This window comes from Drosophila mauritiana, chromosome 3R, assembly GCF_004382145.1.
Source record: "Drosophila mauritiana strain mau12 chromosome 3R, ASM438214v1, whole genome shotgun sequence".
Lineage (NCBI taxonomy): Eukaryota > Metazoa > Arthropoda > Insecta > Diptera > Drosophilidae > Drosophila > Drosophila mauritiana.
Window position 1 is genome coordinate 4,752,378 of NC_046670.1, and position 23,785 is coordinate 4,776,162.

The 23,785-nt window shown below is 39.5% G+C and overlaps 4 protein-coding genes across 5 annotated transcripts; all 4 read right to left on the bottom strand.

Moving 5' to 3' along the window:
• Window positions 1-5,104: 5,104 nt before the first annotated feature.
• LOC117144765 (esterase B1) lies at window positions 5,105-12,422 on the bottom strand. 2 transcript variants are annotated; one of them, XM_033310127.1, is made up of 4 exons: window positions 12,322-12,422; window positions 6,796-7,108; window positions 6,015-6,726; window positions 5,105-5,951 (listed from the first exon to the last, which is right to left on the bottom strand). In XM_033310127.1, the coding sequence occupies exons 1-4, from the start codon at window positions 12,420-12,422 to the stop codon at window positions 5,326-5,328; spliced, it is 1,752 nt and encodes a 583-aa protein (XP_033166018.1). In that variant the 3' UTR covers window positions 5,105-5,325. The 2 variants fall into 2 exon arrangements, with proteins under 2 accessions (XP_033166018.1, XP_033166019.1); XM_033310128.1 differs by lacking the exon at window positions 12,322-12,422 and adding an exon at window positions 9,818-10,074 and having other exon boundaries at window positions 5,106-5,951.
• On the bottom strand, window positions 11,460-11,784 carry LOC117144766. The gene is made up of 2 exons (XM_033310129.1): window positions 11,703-11,784; window positions 11,460-11,646 (listed from the first exon to the last, which is right to left on the bottom strand). Exons 1-2 carry the CDS (start codon window positions 11,735-11,737, stop codon window positions 11,523-11,525), a joined length of 159 nt encoding a protein of 52 aa, XP_033166020.1. The 5' UTR covers window positions 11,738-11,784; the 3' UTR covers window positions 11,460-11,522.
• A 69-nt stretch (window positions 12,423-12,491) lies between the features above and the next one.
• Window positions 12,492-23,494, bottom strand: LOC117144775 (esterase B1). Its single transcript, XM_033310142.1, has 5 exons — window positions 22,927-23,494; window positions 15,531-15,843; window positions 15,255-15,405; window positions 14,458-15,194; window positions 12,492-14,126 (listed from the first exon to the last, which is right to left on the bottom strand). Exons 1-5 carry the CDS (start codon window positions 22,968-22,970, stop codon window positions 13,662-13,664), a joined length of 1,710 nt encoding a protein of 569 aa, XP_033166033.1. The 5' UTR covers window positions 22,971-23,494; the 3' UTR covers window positions 12,492-13,661.
• LOC117144776 (growth hormone-inducible transmembrane protein) lies at window positions 19,419-20,819 on the bottom strand. The gene has a single exon (XM_033310143.1). The coding sequence runs from the start codon at window positions 20,669-20,671 to the stop codon at window positions 19,574-19,576; it is 1,098 nt and encodes a 365-aa protein (XP_033166034.1). The 5' UTR covers window positions 20,672-20,819; the 3' UTR covers window positions 19,419-19,573.
• Window positions 23,495-23,785: the final 291 nt, after the last annotated feature.

Here is a 23,785-nt window from a genome sequence, read left to right on the forward strand (position 1 = left end):
TACAAAATAACATTTTATGCTATTTAAAACACTTATACATTGGAAAAATTCAATGCAACTCCCTGTAACTTGCATCATTGACGTGAAATTTAAGCTACTATTTTTAATTTAAATATAAAACCATAAAATCTTTCAGTAAGCCTTACCAACCATCTTCTTACTTTAATTGGCTTCTATATTTATTATTTTTAAAGTATAAATTAATCTGGCTTCTAAAGAAAGTACTAAATTTAGTTACAAACTAGCATTTTCTCCAAGTGCCTGATGAAGTGTTAGCTCTCAGAATGTTTGTGTGTGTGTGAATGCTCTCTATTTTGCGGCGACACTAAAAGCTATTTGTAAATTTCGCGGCTGCAATTATGTTTGCTGTGTCGTGTTGCCAACAACCCCTCCCACCGCTTGCCGCCCACTTTGTCCACTTTTGGGCGCACTTAGCACACATCTCTGACCATCTCGCTCTGGCTTAACTTCCGGTTCCGTCGCATTTTTTTTCTGGCCATGTGGCTTTGCTGGTTATTATTAGTTCGCTGCGGTTTTTTGGATGTGGCCGCTTTCTGTCTTGCTGACCACATCGTGTATATATGCATGTAAACATTTAAATATTTGCAGCATCATCCGTGGGACTATTTACTCTGGATTTTTAAAGGTCTTGAAAATCCTGATCCTTGATTTTTTGGCAAACTCTTCGTGTACAGCATTATACTCGCATTTTTACATTTTTTTGTGAAATTTAATATTTATTATTATTAAAATTAGTTTTCATATTTTTAGAAACTGGCAATTTTAACCTAATACAAGCCAGTGCGAAAATTGATTAGTTTTTGTTCTAAAATAAGCGCACATCTGCTGAGTAAATACATTTTTCATATCGAATCCGTGATTAAATATGACCAACAAAAATGTAATTTTTAACCAAATGAAATTTTATTATTTGGAATTTGTATAAGTATTCAATATTATTTCTGATGTGCAGATTGAATGTTATCTCTTCAGGTTTTATGAAATTACATCGAATTTTAAATTACAAAACATGTAGCCAACAAAAAATAAAATAAAAATATCAAAACATGTTATGTTGTTGTGTGCTAATTGAATGCATTTCTCCACAGGAGCTAGACTACTTGTTCAACTTAAAGAGAAACAATCAATACTTCAGCATTGTCTGCGTGAGGAGCAGCTGTTTGGCACAACTTTCTTTCCCCAAAGGTTCACCTGAAATTTGCCGACAAATTATGTTCACACTTCAACGGCGGTAGCAGAACTTCGACGTCTGCCCATATTGGCAAACACTCAGCCTCCGAATCCCTGGCCTTTTTAGAGGGTGCCACAAATCATTTAGTGGCATGAATTATAGCTGCGAAGCTTAGAACGTGCTCCCAGCGTTAAAGTGTCATTACTGGGCTTAATGAGTCGACGAACTGCACAAAAAGGAAGCAGACACATACCACGCTGGAATAGGATGCAAAAAAATATGTGCACACAGGACACACAGGAAAAGGAGCCAAGGACGAGTGGAAAATTAAAATATGTAGCATGCAAGCAAGCGCAAACTACATTGCTCATTGTCTGCGTCTAATTTATGTTGCTGTTGGTCAGCCAGCACCAATAAATAATAGTTCTTTGCTCAGACAATTTCTGAAAAATGGTATAAGTGGGTATATTCGTCAATAGAGAGCAAACAATAAATAAATTAATTTTAAATATTATTTTAATGATTTTAATCTAATCCAATCTAAAGACTTTCGTTCTGGTATCGTAACAAATTTTGATTTCAGCAAGGACCCATGTCGGAATAGAATATAAACATTTTCCCCACTCGAACACTGTAAAATATATTTATTCGAAACAGTTTCTTACTTAATTACCTATTTGTTCAAGTGGCCACTAGTTCACCTGCTGATTAGCAACAGCTTCAAGTGGGCGAGCGGACCCATTAACAAGGATACGTCACTCTGCCACTGGCTAAGTGCAGAATCAAGGATCTTGAGGCCATGGAGCTCAAGCACCAACGCCACATAAATTGCGTCGCCCAAAATGCATAAACCAAGCATGTCGCGCAATCATTTTCAGCTGCCACGTGCCCCGGCATACATTTCGGGCACTTTATGGGGCAAGGAAGGAGTTGGCCCCATGCTACTTGGCTAGCAAACAAATGGCCAGCGGCAGATGCGATGGGAGTGGCTCGAAAAATTTTAAAGCTGATTACTCAATAACTTTACTTGGAGTGCATAAAACGCCGGGCATATCCTGCCACTGCTCAACCCCCAACCTTTCCCACTTCGTTCACAGGAGACGAAGCCAGGATGAGGAGCCGTGCTTTCAGCTGCCTGCAAGTCGCTTTATGTGCACTTAAATTGTGTTTGTTATTAAAGCCGGCGAGGATGCAGCTCCTGCGGAATCTGCTGCTGTTGTTTTCACTTGGACCAAATGAAATTTATGCTCAAATTGAGTTGCGTCCGTGTGCGTCGAAGTGTTTTCCAGGTGAAACGCAGTCAACGGCTCCCTCCTTGGCAGCATTTTTCACGTAATTTGTGACACTTAAGTGAATAATTTATGCCTGCAACATAATTGAGTTGCACCTGCCTCCGTCTTCTAATAGCTTGGTTTCTTAGTGCACTTGTGGGTCAAAACTCCAAGTTTCATTGACTTTTTTATATGCAGCGTATATATACTGTTTTTAGCATTATATCTTGCTTGAACAACTATGTGTTTTTATATCTGATTGGGCATCCATAGCATAGCACTTATTTGAAACCATACTCAAACATGTAAAAACGCTTTTGAAAGAGCGCACTTTATCGATCATGGGGAAACAAATGAAATTAATAAACATTTACATGGAATGTTATTTATTTATGCTATTTTCGGCTCCATTTCCATTGAAATTTAACACAATTTATTTTGCATCAGCGCGAGTTTTTCAATTTGGAAATTAGGAATAAGCTTTTCGCGCCCAAAGCTGTCAAAGTCACTCCAACGAGCTGAACATTCATAAAAAAGCGTCGAGTTCTCATCGTGGTGATCCCCTCGTAATGGCCAGAGATTCAAACAATGAATGCATACAACCCGGGAATCTTTTATTATGTTCTTATTTTATTATTCAAATGTACGGTAAATTCAATTAGGCCGCAGTTAAAAACAACGGGCGCGAAAAAAGCCGGAATACATGCACATTGCTGAAATTCAATTACAACCGCTAATGCCACTTGTATTGCCTGGAGTCCCGGCCACAGACTGTTCAGCTCTAAATACCTGTAATCCGGCAAATTTAATTTGATAAAAGTTGAACTTCAATAAGCGCCAAAGTTGCCATGGTTGTCGGCCATTATAATTGCGGTTGTTGTGTGTGTGCTGACCACTTTTTTGTTAAGCGGCCGCCGCAGTTCAGACCGCAAACAAATATGATCAGACATCCCGACGAGTGACTGCGATAAGCAACAAGCGAAGGGGTAAAAAAACCCCCCACGACAAGTGGCAACACGGCGGATGAATTTGGCTTATGCAGCCAAACACACACTGCCACGCACCACCTACACATTGACATGTTGGGGCATTAAGCTAAAAAAAAATGATTTTTTATTTGTTACATACTTTCCTGCGGTGGCGCAAAAAATTCCCTTCATCTGCAACTGGCAACAAAAAATAAAAACGTCAGGCTTTGAGTGCAAAAATATGTAGCATCCACAACAAATTAAATTAAGTGTCTATTTAGAGAAAATGCAGTTAAAAGCCGTGGTCAGAGTTGAAAGTCTCTTTTTATTTAACATTTACTGCTAAACTTTCATCACGTAAACTAACGAATGATTCGCAGAAAAACCAAACAATATTGTGAAACCTCAACATTTAACACCATTTATGTATATTAAGTGAAACCTTCAGAAAAATATTTAAAATGAATAATTAAATAGCAAAACTATAGTTTAAGCTGAGTTTACAAGAATATTTAGACCAAATGATGCCAATAATACCAGTTTTTACTTGAAATTACAACAGTTGCAGATTTCTGATAGAAAACATTAAAACTGAAATATGAAATTCCCTCAATCCTTTCGCCAGAAATTAAAACTTGAAGCTGCGCGCAAATTCATTAAAATCAAATTGAAAAAATATTTAATCAAACGCCAGAGCCAGGAATAGAGAGAGGAATGTGTAAAACGAGAAATCGCATTCTCAAAAAATTTTGTGCAACGGAAAAAATTCTAATTTATTGAGTTAACGCCCATTTTTACACCCCGTGCACATGAACAGGATCCGGGCGCTAACCCCTCCTGGAAAGCACCCCCTAAAAATCCCCTCCCCCTCCGGTGGTCACGCCCGTGCGCATGCCACAGACATGACCATAACACAGTCTAATTCTGTGCAAAAAAAATTGTATATATAGGAAAAATTTAACGAAAAATTGCCCAACTCTCTGCGAACCTGTCCACAAAATGAATTTTCACGCTGCTGACGGGAACACGCATCCCGAACACACGGCGAACGAGCCCCTTTGCATTTACCACACAAACATTTTGGCCGTGTTCCTCGAAAGCCCCTTTTCCTAACAAAAAAAAAAAAAAAAAAAAAACAAAAAAACGAATTAAAAACTTGCAAAAATTTTAATGGAATTTTTTTCATTCTTTCTACACGCCCACGCTCCCTGTCTCTGGTGTCATCCTGCCCATCGTTGTTGGCGGTGGCATTGCGGAAATCGTTGTCCCCTTTGATTGTCAAGAGTCGGCTTACACACATAAATGTCACATCAGCATATAGCCAAGTGGGTGGAAGTGGGCTGGCTATTCGCCGGTGTTAGCCATATAGATGAGCGACGAAATAAACGTTTAAAAAATCCAGCGGGTTTGGAATAAAGGGCTGTCGCCAATGACACTAAACTAAATCTTAAAGCGGATCTCGCACACGGAAGTGTTAGAATTTTAAAAATGCACATAAAACTCGTTTACTTCTCTTATAAAATTATTGTACTCGGCTTAGATGATTATTGAGTTTTGATGCTAATTTCGGAAGTATTTAATTGGTCTAAGCTAACAGAATTTATTTGATTTAATGCTAGTCAGCTTCAAAGAAACTATTCAACTGCTTTTAATTTAATTTTATACGATGCATTTATTATTATAAAATCGTTAGGCAGATGACAAATACAATCATTATTTAAATTACGATAATTACTGCAAGTCATTAAAACTGCTTATTTTTAAATTAATCAACATATCAATCCTACAATAACCACATAACATATGTACAATGTATTTACACAAATTACGATTATCCAAATCCATGGAATTGAGACAGCTAAAGCTATAAAACCCTATTAATGATGCACTGCATCTACAGTTTGTTTGGGGCGTAGAAACTGTTCCACACAGGCTCGATTTTTTGCAATTCTGGAAGCGGCATGACTTCAAACTGATCCCCAATATTGAGACAATTGAAGTCGGTTTCATTTTCGATGGGTGCAAACTTGAGTGATTTTATACTTTCGCAGTTCGGGTCTCCGTGGGCTGCGAAACTCGTCCAAACGTCGACCATTCCGGTTATAACCTTGTGTTCCGGAGAATCGGGAGCGGATTGATGCGACAACATGCTGTGGAAAATATAGCACAGATCGTCACCATGGCAAACGCCTCGGATCTGATGACCGCAAAGTACAATCCTAATGGCGTTGCACAGTTTGGAATCGTGATCGAATCGATACAGATAGGTGGGTGCGCTGGATTGCCGGACGCGGTTCAAGGCTGCCCTGTATATGGGGTGCCAGAACTCTCGATATGAGCACAGCTCGAGAAACTTCATCATGTTTGCCTGGTTACAGGGTTTGTCGCCGAAGTACGCCTTCTTCAGTTGCAAGCCGTAGTTCTCACGCAGTTTGGGATCTAGGTTCAGATTGAGATCGCTCGGTAGCAGATTCTTGCAGTTACCCACCTCATCCAGGGTTGCTGGCCGCCTTGAAACCTCTGAAAAATAGTTCTATTTAATAAGCTATTCCAAATACAAATAAGTATTAGTTCACCACTTACCTGGATAGAATAGCAATCCCTCGAAGCTCGTGCCCCCAAACATCATGGGTATCCTGTGACTCCAGCTATTCTGCATCAGTTCATGCGGGTTTTTAGCGACCACAGTGTGCTCGGTAGCATATGGTTCTACGACAGGTCCAAAGGCGAAAAGGATCCGATGATGCTTTTCATCGTTGCTGAGAACTGTGGCGGATGCCTTGACAATCTCCCCGCCACTTATTGTTCTCAGGAACTCAAATATCGCCTTGTCCTTATTGTCACCGGTGTATCCCAACTTTTGGGCCAGCCTATAAGCCCAATTATTTCTCGGTGGTTGCGTCCAGGGGCACAAAACACTGCCCGACATAACGATAGCTTTGTGGATAAGTCCTTCAGTTTGGGGACTTAGTGCAAGGAAGTGGGTCGAGGCTCCACCGGCACTTTCGCCAAAGAGTGTAATATTGTTGGAATCACCGCCGAATGCTTCTATGTTTTGTTGCACCCATCGAAGGGCCATGATTTGATCCTTGAGACCTGCATTTCCGGGAACGTTTAGTTGGGGATCGTCCAGGCTGAGGAAGCCCAAGGCACCCAGTCGATAAGCAACGGTGACTATGACCACATCCTTCGACATGAAAAAGTCGGGACTGTACATATCCCGAGAAGCTTCGCCAACTTGATAACCTCCGCCGTAGATCCAAACCATTACGGGACGCAGTTTATCCGGCTGCAGCTGAAATGGAAAGGATACAATACTAACATAAATACAAACTCCACAAGATCCATAAGCACATGAACTTACATCTTTAACATACACATTTAAGTAGAGGCAGTCCTCTGAGCCCGCGTATTTTCTGAAAAACATGTGTGTCTGAAGGGGCTTGTCAGCCGGCGAAGTGCAATCCAATTCCTGATCCCATGGCTCCACTGCCACTGGGGCCTTGAAACGCAGATCTCCCACCGGAGGCTTTGCGAAGGGTATCTTTTCGAAACTGAAGTAGCTTCCTCCCCAGATTGTGTTTCTCTTCACTCCCCGCACAGGACCTGATTTCGTCTTTATTACGGAATATATAGCCGTTGCCAACTTGCGCTGCTCGTACTTGAAGCTTATTACCCTGTAAAACAAGAGTTTATCATAAGTTTAGATTGTATGACAACAGTGTTTTGTTTAACTATGAAAAAAATTTAATAAATATTATAATAATTACATTAACAACCGTATATTATGCACTTTAAAAAGCTGTTATAGTCGAATACATTAATTATTAACAATGATGATGATGTGTTTATACCAGTTTTAGTTGAATTACTGCAGACGGTGCACTGAAAATAAACCTTGTGAATCTGCAGGAGAACATAGTTTCTCTAAATTGAGTGAATACTATATTCTGATCAATTAAAGATATTTTTGCTTAAGGTACAGTAATCATGGTAATTATCGATTCATATCAAAATGTAGGATCGTCAATTGGGGCATCAAGTGGCTTATTAACTTCTTGGAAATGTCATAATACCCACTGGCCCATTAAAAGGTAACTCCTGTTTAAAATATTTATACAATAATGTGCGCTATCTAATCCGCTCACCGCAGTCACGCATTGGTAACATGACCACAGTGAACACCAAGCAGTGAGCTCCAGTCAAATTTCAACCACTTTCAATGTCATTGGAGGTTGTTTGCTGGCTTCAAAGTCTTGCGAATTGTCAACGGCTTTTGACCAACCTCAACTCGACGCCTCACGTTTTGCATGCACGACCAGTTTTCTATTTTCTACAACACACCTTTGTTTTTTGCCTGAGACTTTTTTTGTTTCTGATTTTATGGCTAATTTGTGGGTGGGCGTGAGGCGGTTTAATGCATTTAATGGCCTATTTTTATTTGTTCGCACTGCGCACCGTCGATTGAGGAGGCACAAATAGTTTATTTAACTGGCATTCTGCAAATGCACTGACATAGTTTGATTCAACATCATTGCACACGAATGCATACAAATCGGTAATTACGTTTGAAATCGAGAGAAAGGCGAGATCAGATTGGATACCAGATTGGACTGTACGTGACTGCTGTGGGTCCGTGAAAGCCAACTTTCAAGATATAACGCCATTTCAATATTTTTCGAAGATCTGAATTGGTCATTGAAATGATTTTCTTCAGTGTAGTTCGTTTTAAATGGCCTAATAGGCAGCAGCAAAGCAGCAGAGCGAAACAAATGAAGGTAATAAATTTAGACTAATTCACTCAGTTAACCTAAGGTTTAACACATTTATAAGTGGGAAAAGCATTTCAATTGTACTTCAAGCACAAAGCAAATGTGCAAAGTAATCTAAATTAAGTTTAGTCGTATCAGAAATACCTAAAGCATTCGACAACCAATCAATGCAGTGCGATATAGTTGATCAACAATTCGATTATTTAAAAGGCAATAGCTTGGCGACAAAAAGTTAATACGATGACTAACAATATAAAAAACGTTAGAAAAAACTATAAGCGAGTTTGTATTATATCAGAAGTGTATCTATAGTGAAAAGAAATCTCTAACTACAAACAGTTCATGCAAAAACCGCCATGTCATGCCAATAGGGCAGACCTATCACATGAAATGAACCCTGTACCCGAACAACTTATCAGTATAATTCCGCGTGTTAAAAACAGACATACATACAGACATATCTGCGATTTGACAAGCCGATTTGAGTCTGTCGTATAATGTAGGGAACGTTTATCCATTAATTTATGAATTTAACTAGCAGGGAATATTAAATTTTTTAACGAGTAGACTTATCTGCAATTTGAGATTAAATCAGTGGTTTGGGTAATCATAAAAGACCAGATCGGCACTTCAAAGAAAGGCAAAGTCCTCATGCTTTTTTCATGGTAATTAATTTTATTTGTATTCCGCTATTTACATACATATTTACATCATATGTTCATATTTACATATGATGTTGGTGATGAATTTATCGATAGGTCTGATTCACTGCTAACTGACCTAACCTAACTTCACCCACTTCTTCAATCGAAAGCCCGCAGCAAACAAATGGTGGTAAATAAATATAGAAACACGCAATTAACACAATTGTGTGTGGCTATGCAATAATTTATGTTAAAAATACTAACTACCCGCAAAACTGCTAATAAACCTGCGAAAACGTGCAAAAAATAGCAAACACAATTCAAATAACATTAACAACCAACAAATGCCGCAACTGTGGAAGCATCGCTGATTCATGGGTGAAAAAAAAACAAGGGAAGATACCAAAGCCGAAGAAACAAAACAGACAGAAATGAGCCAGGGAAAAAGCAGCATTATTAAGTTTATGCAAAACAACTGAAAACAAGCAACATATATACATAAAAAAAACCGACACGCAGCAAAGTTTGCGCAACAATTTCACCAACGCAAGACATAAATTGATGTGTGCACAGATTACACTGAGAAAAAATAACAAATATCCAAAACGATATTAAATGGTTATCACTGTTATTAAATGGCGCCTAGTTTGGTCATTAATAGTTTCAAGAAGTACCTTATTAAATTTAAAAACAAAATTTATTTTAATTTAAATTTATTTAAACTCGATGTTTTAGAAGCAGGATAATGGTAATTTATTCTTGTTTGCCAAGTAAATAAAATATGTTTCATCACATTTCTTGTAATATTTATAAATCAAGCACTTCTTCAAAACTATTTTCCCAGTGCACACGTATGCATTTGTATGCATGCTGGGCAGAAGCTGTTGCAAAACCAAGACGCGAGACCTCAAAACACAGAAAACCGTTTAACGCTCCGCAAGAGCAAGAAACGGACACTGGGAAAACTCACTTAAAGGTCAGCTTTAATATATCCATAAAGCGTGTTGCCATATCGAATGCCATATAACGCACTCTTTTTCATGAACACCCAGACACGCTGGTTATCTATGAATAGATATAGTTCCGCTATGCACTCTTCGCAAACGATCGATTTGGGGAAAGTGTCACAATAAACCCGAAGCTAGCCAAGTTAACACAACCGGCTCGAACGAAACTATCGCTATCGCGAATCGCTGAACGGAACAAACAGAGCGCTCTCCAAGAGCGTGCGCCACCAACTGACCGGTGTCTCGGGATCTTGTTTATACTAATATTTGAAGCTTTGGAGCGGTGGCGGTATTGCCATTCACCAAACTCTCTCTTTCTCTCAGTGCTTTTGCACAGCGGAAGCGATTCTCACCTGAATCAGCTGTTCAGTTACCAACTCTCTGCTCTCTACACTACCGGTTTTACGGTTCACTTTACGAGTTTTCTTACTGTTATGATATGTATGTATGTGTTTGAAAACAAGGGGGTCGTAGCGTAACACAGTCATCTTAATTCATAAAGGCCCAGGTATCAGGTATAATATTTTTAATCGGAAACTACTATTTTATCATGATAGGTTAGATCAAACTGGAGTCTTCTTTTCTGTAGTGTACATTTTTATAAATGAAGACTCTAAGCGGCTTTGTGACCTTAGATGGCACTCTCGAAAGCGGTCACTTTCCTTTTTGTAAACTTAATCTCCCTTGCACTTAGGTACATTAAGTAATGTAATCCATTATCAGATGCGACTAGAATATGTTCTCCTTTCTTTAAATTTTAGATTTTTTCGGATAATGATCATTGGCTTCTCACACTCGAGTTGGTGCGGTCTGTCTTTCACATTGAAGATCTTATATTATTATGTTACATTCTATTACAAGATATTGATACATTAAAAAGTTCAAAGTTTAAATATATGGCCAATTAGTTGAGCTTCCATATTATCTATATTATCCATGTTATCGAAAAAGTTTATTTTCACAAGCTTTCAGTGCGCGCTGCAAAGCTGAGTGATGTGATACTCGAAAGTGTGATCAAGCTTTACAAATCAATATTAAACCTATGACAACCAACGCCTCAAGATAACCTTCAACACCAACTTAATTAATTTACTTTCGAAACTATTTTTTGAGCTATTTTAAGCCTTCCTGAAAAGAGCAAAGCCCCTAAGACATACACTAAAAAAACACATATATCGTTTTTCTCTATGAAAATAAGCATACATTTGTATGAACTTTCGTCTAGTGATTATATTAAAACCTACATATATTAGTGTTTTATTTTTTTTAATTACCCAAAATTCCCTTTTTTTACAACGAATAAAGTAGCTAAGCAAACAAGAGAGGAGTAACTCAATTTCATATATCTTTTGAAATATTGCAACACTTTTCAATGTGAGCTCAGCATATTATGGAGTGACACTAAACTTATGATATGAAAATAGATAAACCAACTGATAAGTAATTGACTTGCAAATACTTTGGGGACCAATTTCACAAAGATAAGACATATTTTATGACAGTGAAACTGTAACAAATAATTTAAATGTTCCAGTAACTCCGAAGTGTATTTCATAGATGTAATTTTTCTACCGCTGAAACTTGTCAATTAAAAAGCTGTCTCGCTGCTAAAAGATTGTCCATTTATTTACTCATGATTGGGCTTAATAGGGCTTGTGTTCGTAACCCCTAATAGTCGAAGTCATCGGATGCGGTGTAGTGCTCTTCACTTTCAGTTACCACTGTGTCTGCTTCGGCGGAAGGAACATCGTCACACAATCCGAAGTGCAGGCTTATAGCAATGAAGTACAAACTGAAAACAACGTGCTTTCACTTTCTAAGATCCTTCTTATCGAGAAATAATCTTACCTGATCAACAAGACAATTTTCAGAAGTGCATCCATTTCGACTTGTCCAGCTCAGTGTCCCAAATCTTACTGATGCACAGATGCATGATCAGATATAGAAATAGGAAGCTGGTTATCTCTGTTGGATTACACTAACTATTAGCACTCGACAGCTGATTCACAGTTACTATTTGCACAACCGCCGGGCATTAAGTATAACAGATCAAACAGACTTTGATTACAATACCTTGACATTCACTTTGGTGGACATTATTATACAATTATTAGAGCTAATCACCGTAACGAACAAATGCAAAACATAAAGGTTTCAATTAGCAAGGAATTAGTCACGCTGTATTTCATCTCGCGATTTGTATTAAGTATAACATTTTCGCATCAACGCATTTTCGATAATTTGTGGCAATTTAGTAGGTCTGATAACTCACATGGGGGCCAGACAAAAATTTATGACGTAGGCCCATGTTCCGATGGAGTTTTATGGGAGTGGTAATGAATATGCAACCACATGTTGAGTTTGCGTTTTTCATTAGAGGGGTAAACTATCGTACTTACTGCTGAATGAAATCCCCATTGGTGAGAAGACTTTCGGTACACTTTTGTTATCGTACTATCGTACTTACTGCTGAATCAAATCCCCATTGGTGAAGACTCTCGGTACACTTTTGTTCGGAATGAGGCTGAAGTGCCTTAGTATGGTGAGAGATACCCAATACCTTCTCATTTCTATTGTGTGAGAACTATTTCAAAGCACTTGTTAAATCTTTTATTTCTTTGTTTCAAAACACAAAGTTTATTTATTTTTTTCATAAAATACATTTTTAAATTTCATAGTGTTTTGCATCACATGACTTTGAAGCTTTTCGACAATATATTTGTATTTCCAACAAACTCGGATACACAGAGAATTCTTAGGCAAACTAGTTTTAGCCAGTTGCCTTAAATCGTTATCTTCTTGTTGACATTCATAAACGATTCCATAAAAATTGTTTTTGTTTTCATTATTTCGTATTCTAAAAATGATGTAAAACTTGGACAGGTTTATCACTTGTTCGAATATAACATTTTACCAAAAACAACCTATGCATACAAAAGATATATATCTAAAAAGACTTAGGCTAAGAATATAAATAAATTGGTTACGGTTAACTAGTAGTCTTAGTCAAATATACATCTCAAAAACACAAATGGAAATTCCCTTGTTGTAAATGTGTGCGTTCGTGATACTGGAAGAAAATATACTGGATCTTCTAACTCAAGTTTGTGCTGAGTACTTAAAACGATCTCGAATAAAATGAATTGTATAAAATACGTTTGATATTAGTTGGCTTTTAAAGATATCAGCGAGACTTAAAGGAACGTTAAATATAAGATCTTAGCTCAGATTCCTTGGCTGTCTTGTCGAGTTTGGTTTAGTGGGTTTGGTAGTTTCTCATAGAAGGTACTTCAGTTGCGACTTGTTTCACACACTCATAGGTCGTGCGCCATCATGACTACATACGAACAGCCTGCTTAGACTACAGATTCGATCCGATAAGATATAGATAGAAACGGATGAACTTTAACACACCTAGAATTCGTCTTCTCGTTGACAAACTTAACAATAAACTCTCATATTTTATGTCTAAAGCTACGCTTTGCATTGTTTCAAACATAGGCTTCAACGTAAAGCTTTTCCAATCATAAAAGGTTAGGGTGGGTTCACTTAACATCCTTGCCAAAAATAAGTCTTTAGGGCAATCTGAGGGCAAGTTCTACAAAATGTTCACATAAAACGGTGGTTCTCTCATCGGGAATAAAGTCCCTGGATGACAGAGATAAAAATTATGTTGAATTTTGTAAATTTCACTCCAAGTAATTCTCAGATTGCATTCAAAGCTCAAGTTCTCTTGCCTCCAAATGTGACCCCCACCCTTGTACTAATAAAGCTACATGTCTAGCCTAATTGGATTCCTGCAGATCCCTACAGCAACTCGTCGCGTCGAAAGAAACTCTCCCAGACCATCAACTTCTTGAGGTCGGGCACGTCGATCACCTTCAGCTCGTCGGATATGTTAAGGCACTTCAGCTGGTGTTTCTCGACGGCCGCAGTATCTACAGGCTGCCACAGATCCTCCTGTTCCGGATCGAAGTTGGGGTTTCCACATGCCGCAAAGTGCGTCCACAGTCCCACCAGCCGCTCGATGCACTTGTACTCCCGCGTGTGGTTCTTCAGCTTCCTCGCCAGCGAGTTGTAAAACAAGTAGGACAGATCGTCGCCGTGGCACGTGCCCCTCACCTTTTTGCCGCAACTCAGGATGCGCAGGTGGTTGAAGTGCTTGGAGTCGAAGTCGAAGCGGTACAAATACGTCGGCGCACTGCGGGCGTACTGCAGGCGGGACAATACTGTGCGGTATATGGGGAACCAGAAGTACTCGTGGGAAACCATCTGGAATATATTCAAGATAATTTTATTTTTATTATTTTACGATTAATGCAAAGATTGACCTTGCAAGAATTCTAGGTGAAGCATAAATTCAAAATACGCTCTATCATTTCAGGGTATGCCTATAAAATATCTATGCCTTTAAGTCCTTTAAGTTTTTATCTAAATAACTTGACGCACTCTTTTTCTGATTAATAGAGATTTTAAAGATTTATATACACTATCATAGAACACCTGATTTTATAAGTCATCTTGGTTATATTATTGTAGTTTCAAACTCCAATCTTGAGATTTATTGCCCCTAGTCATTCATAAATATTAGTGTTTCACCCACCTGTAGGTATTCATGCAGGGTGTCCAGACTGGGCGTCTTATCGCCGTAGTAGCACTGCCTCAGCTGATCGCCGTACTCCCGGCACAGAGCACTTTCCCTTTCCATATTCAATTCGATAGGCACCACAAACCGGCAGTCGTCCAACTCATTTAGACACTTAGGATTCGTCTTGGTCTCTGTGTACAAGAGGAGTCCCTCGTTGGAAACGCCCCCGATGATCAGTGGGATATTATTGCTCCAGGCGGTTCTCATCATTTCGATGGGCTTCTTGCTCACCACACAGTGGCTGGTTACATATGGTTCGATCACGGGCCCAAAAGAGAATCCAATCCGCTCCTTCTTCTCCTCGTCGATGCAGAGTTCTCCATTGGCTTTGATGATATCGGATCCCTTGGCGTTCTTCAGGAACTCCCAGACATCGCGGGTGTTGTTTTCACCTGTGTAACCCGCCTGGACAGCCAACCGATATGGCCAGTTTCTCTGAGGAGTCACTGCCCAGGGGGAAAGCGTATTACCCGACATGCAGATGGCCTTGTGGAAAAGTCCACGCGTCTGCTCTGTGATCATCATGTAGTGAACCGAGGCACTTCCCGCACTGTCCCCAAAAATGGTTATATTCGCGGAATCGCCTCCGAAACGCGAACAGTTGGCCTTGACCCAGCGCAGGGCCAACACTTGATCCTTGAGTCCCGCATTGCCGGGCACATCGAGTTCGGGATCGTCCAGGCACAGGAATCCTAGGAGGTTTTAGTTAGTATAAATATATCTATTATGTGTAATCTTGTCATTATTCTTACCCAGTGGTCCCAATCTGTAGTTAATAGAAATGACCACCACATCCTCACGTAGCAAATAATCCGGACTGTAACATTCCCGTGAGGCCTCGCCAAACTGGAAGCCACCGCCATAGATCCAGACCATCACGGGCATGGGTTTGGTGGGATATAACTGTGAAGTAAATATAATATTAAATATAGCCAGAAAAATAATAATAGATCAATAGATTAGAGATTTGCTTAAAATGGCTGGTTTGACCGATAATAAAAGAATATAGCTTTCTACTATGCACTCACATTCTTTGTGTAGACATTGAGGTAGAGGCAGTCCTCGGAGCCATCGGTCATCTCGAACACGAAGTGCTTCTGCAGTGGCTTGGGACCCTGGGAGGTGCAGCTCCTGACCTCCGTCCAGACCTCCGGGGGCTGGGGCGCCTTGTAGCGCAGCTCGCCCACCGGCGGTTTGGCGAAGGGGATCCGCTCGAAGCTGAAGTAGGACTGGCCGTAGATAGACTTCCTCTTCACACCCTTGATGGGTCCGTAGGTGGTGCTGACGACAGTCTTTTCGCTGGTCCTGTAGCGTCGTTGTTGGACCTTAAAGTCGACCATTCTGCAAGAGACAGGGATCGGAGTGAGCCTAAGCGATTTCTCAAGATATTTCCCAATTTGCACCAATTGTGATCTAGGCCTAATCAGCGAAGAGGGGAATTCGCAGCCATTAATCAGGGACAATAAACGACGTCAGCTCTGCCAATATTGATGGGAGCGGAGCGTCTTTTCCGTTCAGTGTTCTGCTGATAAGGTTAATTTTTTATCAGCCCGCGGCTGACAGACCAGGTGTGCGCCATTTATCAGAGCCCACGACTCTCGCCGATTCGCATTAAATCAGTTTGCAATATTTTGTTATTCTTTCTGGCTTTGATTTTTGTTTTTGGCTTATTTATTCCGAGTAGCAGTCACACAAAAATCCGACGCGGCCTGGTATCAAAAGATAAACAAATTGCTAACCAAACAAATTTTTCGGTAATTTTTTGAGTTGTGTAAGTCATTCAACTTGGGTGGAGGAATTCAAGGGTAAAGGCCATTGAAATTCACAAGTGCACTAAACTTTCAAGAGGCCTAGACAACTGGGTTATGTGTTTATAGATTCCATAGAATTGTTACCTAAAAGGAAAGTATGTTTTGGGTGGAAATTTCGATCTGAAATTCTATGAGATTCTCTTTTTAATTTACAAATTTATGGCAGCTTATTAAAATTCAAGAGTATAAAAGTTTGGGGCACACTGTTTATGGATTTCGAATTTTAAAAATAGAACGAGGTGCTTTGTTTATTTGATGAACTTATAACCTTTCTCAGTTGGTCATTTATTTGCCGAAATAAAAACATCAAGGCTACTTGATAAGACTCAAGGCCTTTATAGATCAAAGAAGTATTTCATAAGTGCGCAAATATGATTACTTGTCTTTTCGACTAATTTCGGATCGCCCTGAGGCGACTTTTGTTTATCGACTGCCATAATGGTCAAGTCGTGTATACAAAATGAAACCGTTTATGTCACTATTTCCCATTTTCGATTGAACGAAAAGTTTTGATCGCTTTTGTGCTCACCCGGCGAAGAAACGTGTTTCAACTTTTAATTAATGCCTACGTAAGACCCTATTTGTCATAAACAAAGAAGATAAAATAGAAACCAAGCTATATCTGAGACTATCTGACTTGCCCGAACCTCTTTGTATTCTTTACTTTGCTCGCAAATGTCATCCGCCTGTTGTTTGCAAATGTCATCAGCTGCTGAAGAAACCCCAAGGGCGGCGAAAATATATCAAAATTTATGTTTATTAATAGCCGGAACGAGCTGATGCCTGTATTCATTTGAGATAGAAGCCAAAGCCCCGACGCATGATGCGAATACTACATCCGGAGCAATTTGGCCGCTACTATCTCAAAAGACGGCCTTGAACTTGGCCTTGGGAATCGTTAGGGCAAAGGAGCGCTTAAGCTAATGGTCAGCGCCTATAAAAATAAGGAAAGTCAATATAAATTATGTTTATGACGGGTCTGCCCGACTATAAAAATTGTGTCCTAATGACGGGTTTGCGTGTAGCCAGGTTATTTCTCAACTAAAGGTCCTAAAACGCACCTAAATGGGGCAGACTGGAGAGAAAACAATTTTTAAAATGCCGAAAGCTCATGGAACTGAGATATTTCACTTTGCCCATGGTTACTTTATTTTTTATTTGGGAAAAATAAACAAATTGCTAGGAATGCAGAGACTAAAAATTTATGTTAACTCATTTAAGGCTACTTTAAATTTGATTTTCCTATTTTGTTGCATTGCTTCCGTCAAGAATGTATCTGCTAAACGAACTTGTGTGTCACAACTGATTTATGGGTTATTTTTGGCCACGGCTGCGATAAATTTAAAGCAAAATAAACAAGAAAATTCTGCTTACACTAAGATGGAAAATATTCAGCTGCTTATTAGCAACATGTGACGACAGCAGACCCAAAAAAAGCCACGAAGAAATTCCACAGACCTAAACGCAAATAAACTTAATCCGATTTAAGGAAAAAAACAAACAATATCTACACTCTATGATATCTGATTAATAAAAGGAATTCTGGTTTATGTTTAAGGCAAATCGAGAACTTTTAAAAATTTAAGTGTATAAGGAAACGTACATATATAATATTTTTGGGAGAAATATGAGGACTAGCTAACGTTAAATTGAGATCACCTTATCTACAGAGCAGTAGGAATATTTTTGAAACAGCATTCACACAGTTTGTGTTGTGCTTAATGCACCCAGGGGAGAGATAAGCTCGACTTATGTCACAAATGATTCAATTAATTTCCCATACGAGCTGCGTAATCTGCTCGACTCTCCTTATCAGCTAGACGTAGGACAAATCCGGCACGCGATAGATGGAAATGTGAGACTACAATCTAGAGCAGTATAAAATATTGTCTGGCCAACAAACTGACAGACTGTCATGGCCATGTTAGTTTCTCAAAAAGATGACAACACACGTAAATTATGATTAGAGCCCACATAAAAGAAGATATTAAACAGCAGAAATTTAATTTCCGCCTCGAAGTGGCCATAAAAAACTGGACACGGCCTGTTGGCGACCTTCGCCAGGCTGTGAAAGCTCCAATCGCAAATTGCAGAATGAAAGCTTGGCGGTTATGAATGAACAGGATGGTAGAAGGCCAAAAGGGAGGAGCTTTTCAAGCGAAAGGGATAGTCATCCGACAGGTCAAGGAGTCATTAAAGGATGTGTGGGCTGGCGATTGGGCGTAAACAAATTTAAAATTGTCCTAGAACATTTCTTTAACATTTGAATATTTAACAATATTTGGTTTAGCATTTAAATCCTATTTGAACAATACGCGTTAAAAGTTAAGCTCACAAGCATTCAGAACAAAGTTAATAAGATTTTAATCTAATTTAATAGCCCCAAGTTGACTTTATTAACCTTAATAAAGTAAATATATTTAATGAGCAACACAAACCGATTTGCGTGTCTTAATTTAATGAAAAATGCGCTAAAACTTGAACTCATTCATTGAAAAATCCTTATAATACATGATATGCACACATATAAATTTAAAAGTCTGCTTGCTCTTGTCGCGGCAATTCTTTCATTCTTTATTCATTTAAAAAAATTGTTTTCGCCACACAAAAGCTTTCAGTAAAAAAAAATAATAGAGAAAGGAAAATGCGGCAAAATTAAATGAAATTGACAAGTAGACAAGCGTGTTGGTGTGTGTGGGCGGCAGATAGAAGGCGAGCACGAACCGCCAGCGACAGAATTTCACATAGAACGCCAACGAATTTTTATGCCGCGGTTATACACGGCGTATGCGCAATGTCAGAAACAAAGCACACAGAATAAAAGAATGCTGAAATCGCCGAAATCTTGAAGCAGTACAGTGATTAAATCGGGAAAAGAACAAATTCAAAAGCAATTTAAATAGCTTTCTTAATCATAAGATTCCTTAAGATTCAATGCATCTCATTTCTTAAATGACCCAAAGAAAGGGTATACTATATTCGTTAGAAAATATATTCCAGGGAAATGGAAATTTTTCGGATCGGGATCATAAGTAGAGTCGCCTAAATATACAATTTTGTTGCCTGTTCTTAATTTTATATTTCATTTTATATTTTAGAAATCTGAAAAACCATTTTAAATTTAATGTTGTTTTTTAGATTTGTGCTTTAGCTGCGAACAATTTCGAAAAGATACATTTCAAAATGTGAAAAGAATAATTCTAATTCAATTATACAATTTGTGGTAAAAGTCCAGCCAGTTTAGATAGATTAAATTTAGATTAGTTTTTCCGCTTTTGGTCTCCAGCCAATATAATTGCGATGCGGATAAAGATGTTGAGCGCATCCATGTAAATGGCCAGGGCATGATTAATTGGATCGTAAGGGTATTTACTGTACTGGGGATACAACTCCGCCGACTTAACGATCCGTTGGGTATCGTACAGAAGAAATCCGCTGAACAGGATCAGTCCGCCGTACAAGGACATGCTGGCCAGTCCCGCCCCCACTGCAGTAGTGGGCGGCAACCACATGGAGGCCAGCGAAGAGGCGAAGACCACGCCCAGTCCAATGGCCAGCGGTCCGCCCATATGCAAGAACTTTTCGCTCGGCGCACAAGCAGCCACCGTGGACAGGGCACCCACGATTCCGCTGGTGTACAGCAGCGCCTTGGTCAGAATGGGTCCGCCCAGGAGGCACATGGGCGCCAGGACAGCTCCCAGAACGGCGCAGTGGACGAGCCAGGCCAGCTGCTTGGCCCCGAAACCTGGCTGATATTCAATGCCTTGTGCAACGGATCCACTGAGCATTACCAGTCCCAGGGTAACCAGTGAGGCAACCCATCCAGAACGCGTCATCAGTGCCATCATGGCATCCGATTGGAAAAAGGCAACGGCTGAAGCAGCTGTTACACCACAGGATGCTCCGAAATAGGCATAGGTGGCATGAATACGATCCCTCACGTACTGGGGCCACACCATCGAGTGGTCGTAGATACTCGGTTGATTGGAAAGGCCCAGGCCATAGTAACACAGACCCACGAGACCCATCAGAGCCGCTCCAGCAGCCGCTCCTTTGCCCATGGAGTAGGCATTTTCACTGGGAGGTCCCATCATGCGCTCCTTGAGGGAGGGACCTCTGGTTCGACTCTCCAGTTGGGAACGATCGCGATCTCTCGACTCCCTGGAGTACTTTCTCATCCCAAGCTCTTGCATATTCCTTTTAGGAATCACTGACTTTCCTTGAGCCAAGAAAGGTGTTCTTAAGGAACTACTCTTCATCTGCGGATGGGCGGAGCTCCACAGGCGAGGACCTCCAGACTGGCCCAAAAGCCGCATCGGTCGTCCTGACAGCACATGGTTTAAACGGGCCAAAAGCATTTCGAAATTATATGTGGTGTACTGTATTGAGTATTTAGTACAACGTCAGAAAGGTAATAATAAGAAGGGGGTTATGAGTTTTGCCAGTTTTAATGAACAATTTAGCTAAACGAATTTTGAGACAAGACTAACCGATGCTGCTTAGAAGATTGATTTCGAAAGGGCAGCTAGGTTATGTCTAAAATGAATCTATCTGCAATTATTATAAGTTTATCAATTGTTGATTTGTTGTTGGCATATTATTTGTATTACAATGAGGAAATAGGTGATGCTACTGAAGAAACAGATAGCTCTATACCGCTTTGAACAAGTTTAACCTCACGACATCTAGATGCGAACACGAAGAATTTTCAAAAGATATTTACCTATATACCTAATATAGAAATTTTTGCACGTGCCGAGAAAAACAGAGAATTCTCAGCCAAGATTGTTTCAAATTGAAGGTTAATTGGCTGCCAAGCGATGAGTTTGCTGTGTCAATTGATCAAACCAATGACTTAAATTGATTTCAGCCAATAAATAACAGTGTGGAATTGACAAAATTTTAATTTCAGATACTTAAAGGCAAGCCATTTATTAATAAAATGTTGAAAATACATTGTACAATTCGTAGGTGTGTGTCGAACTGATTGAATGTGGGCTGTGTGAATTTATTTCGACTGGCAGATATGCAAAAAAAGCCACAATTTAAAAATGTAAATGAATGCAGAATTGAAATAATAAATAGTCTTGATTGTTATATGACGTCATTATACTGCAAAAATATACAAGGCATATCAATATCAGTTGTTTAACAGATACAATCAAATGAGTGCTATTTTTCATTTGAATGTTGCGAATAGTTTGCCAGCTTTTGAATAATATGTATGGTAGCAGCATCTGAGAGAAATTAAAAACCATTTCAGGCCCCACATCTTATTTGCTACAATCCATCTTTTTGCCGCTTGAAATTCAATGAAATCATCGTGTGAAGGGGCCGAAATAAAACCAGTTGGCCACCAAACCGAGCTGATCTCATTCAACACCATTCCCATTCTTTGAGAATCGTCAAACAGACAATTTTTTTTGCAAACCAGCCCAAAATGTGAGTCAGCCTCTGGATGTGTTTACTATGGTTTACATAGTACGCGTACTACAATTTGCATACGTACCGTGAACTTCTGGGAACGCGGGCTGGTGGAGGAATTCTAGTTTGCTACCTAATTATTTGCGCAGTTTAAGTGTCGGCAAAAAGCCCACAGACAAAAGAGAGAGCCAAAGACCCCACTAAACACAATCGAATCGTATAATGACGTCTGCTCTGTGCATGTGTGTGTGTATGTGCCGGTATGTGTGTGTGTATTAGAGTGTTATAGTATTTGTGGGTATCTATGTTTGCCCATAATAAAGACAAGCTACGATTCCACAGAATCAATGGGAAATGGGGGAAAAACATTATAGAAGGGTTAAAAAAGATGTACCTAGAGTATTGTGACTAATAGGTACCATCATAAATATCAGATAAGCAGCAATTTATAAGTAGTTAAATATTATTTCTTTAAATACAAAAGAAGTGCGATTTAAAATGTGGTATTTTTTGTAATGCTTCAGCTTATGAACATTTTTGTATGCCCAATTCCGGAAAATTACTTGTCTATTTCCCATACTCGCCCACCTGTCCCACCTGTTGTTGTTTTCTAGTACATAATTAAATGTGTATGCGTGCTTTCCACAAGGATTGGCAATCCCTGGGGTAGGACATTGGAAGCAGCTGCTCAGCAATTTCAAAGCAATTTCATTGCTCCCAGCTGTGAAAAATTCGTAACACAAAATAAGATAGAAACGCTGTTTGCCTAACATAAACATTTTCCCGTAGGGATCGAAATTAAAGGTCTTTTTTTTCTGGATTTTGACTTGTTATGGGAAATATCTACAGTATAGAGTTTCGCTCTGTGGATCAGGACATAAATAATAAGTCGGTTGCGATTTATACAAGGCTTTTGAAAACCCAGTGGGTTTCGGAGGTGTGCAGTTTAATTATATAGTTTGCTTTAGTGGGGATGACACAATGCGCTGATGTCATGTGGCTTGTGTAATTGGAATGATTTTCATTCCACTCTTAGCTAAGCAATTTCAATTCTTCGAAAGGGGATATAAGCAAATCTTTATGGCCTAACCAAATATGGAGCTGCCTACTACGAGATGCTCGCTGATCGCGCAAATGGCACTTTTAGTGCTCATCTAAAATAAATCAGAAAGATGAGTTGTCAACTTACTTGAGTCCAATTTTGAACTGATCAAATGCAGCCATGGAAGACATGTTGGTACTTCTTTGCTATGTCTTTTCGGCTAGGGTTCAATGGAAAAATCAACAGCCGCCTTTCAGACGCGGCCAAAATGTAGCTTTTTAGTTAATAAATTATATAAATTGTTTATCGATTTGTTGGTGTTTTGATATATATATGTATTTAAAAAACGCTCTTATAAAAATTGTTTTGGTGTTTATGCCTAAGCGAGTTGAGGAACTGCCAGCTGTTCGATGTCCTTGCAAGGACTGCGTATATCAACAAAACGGAGCTTTTATGTCCTGCGCACAGACACACGCACACGCGTCGAAACCACACTGGAAAACGAAAGCGCAGGATGCGAAAATTCCGAAACAAACGCCTATCACATAACTTTTGCCCAGTTTGCACAGTCGCGGAACTAGATTCCCTCACTATTGTTGCCCGATGTCGGTGTAGTATATAGTTTGTGGCTTTTGTGGGCTACGGATGGCACTTTATTATTATATTATAGTCTATAGTCTGGCATCGGTTGCCGTTACGCGTCCGCTTGGCGTGAAGGCAGCTCGTCAACTGCCCGCCAAAGCACAAAAAGTTCTAAGCGCGGCGAAAAGCTCGCGAACGCATGCGAAACATAAAAGCGTTTCTTGGTAGACACGGGAGATACGATTCGGGGAACCCTTATCTATAATTCAGTAGTGCTATGCTATATACTATGTAGTTCTGGGGCGCACTTTTCAACGTGCCTGACTCACTCTGCCCAATTACATGGCACAAAATGTGTCGACTTTGTCCTGCCGCCAAATATCCACTTTATCAATGTCAAAAAAAAGAAACATTAAAAAAAAAG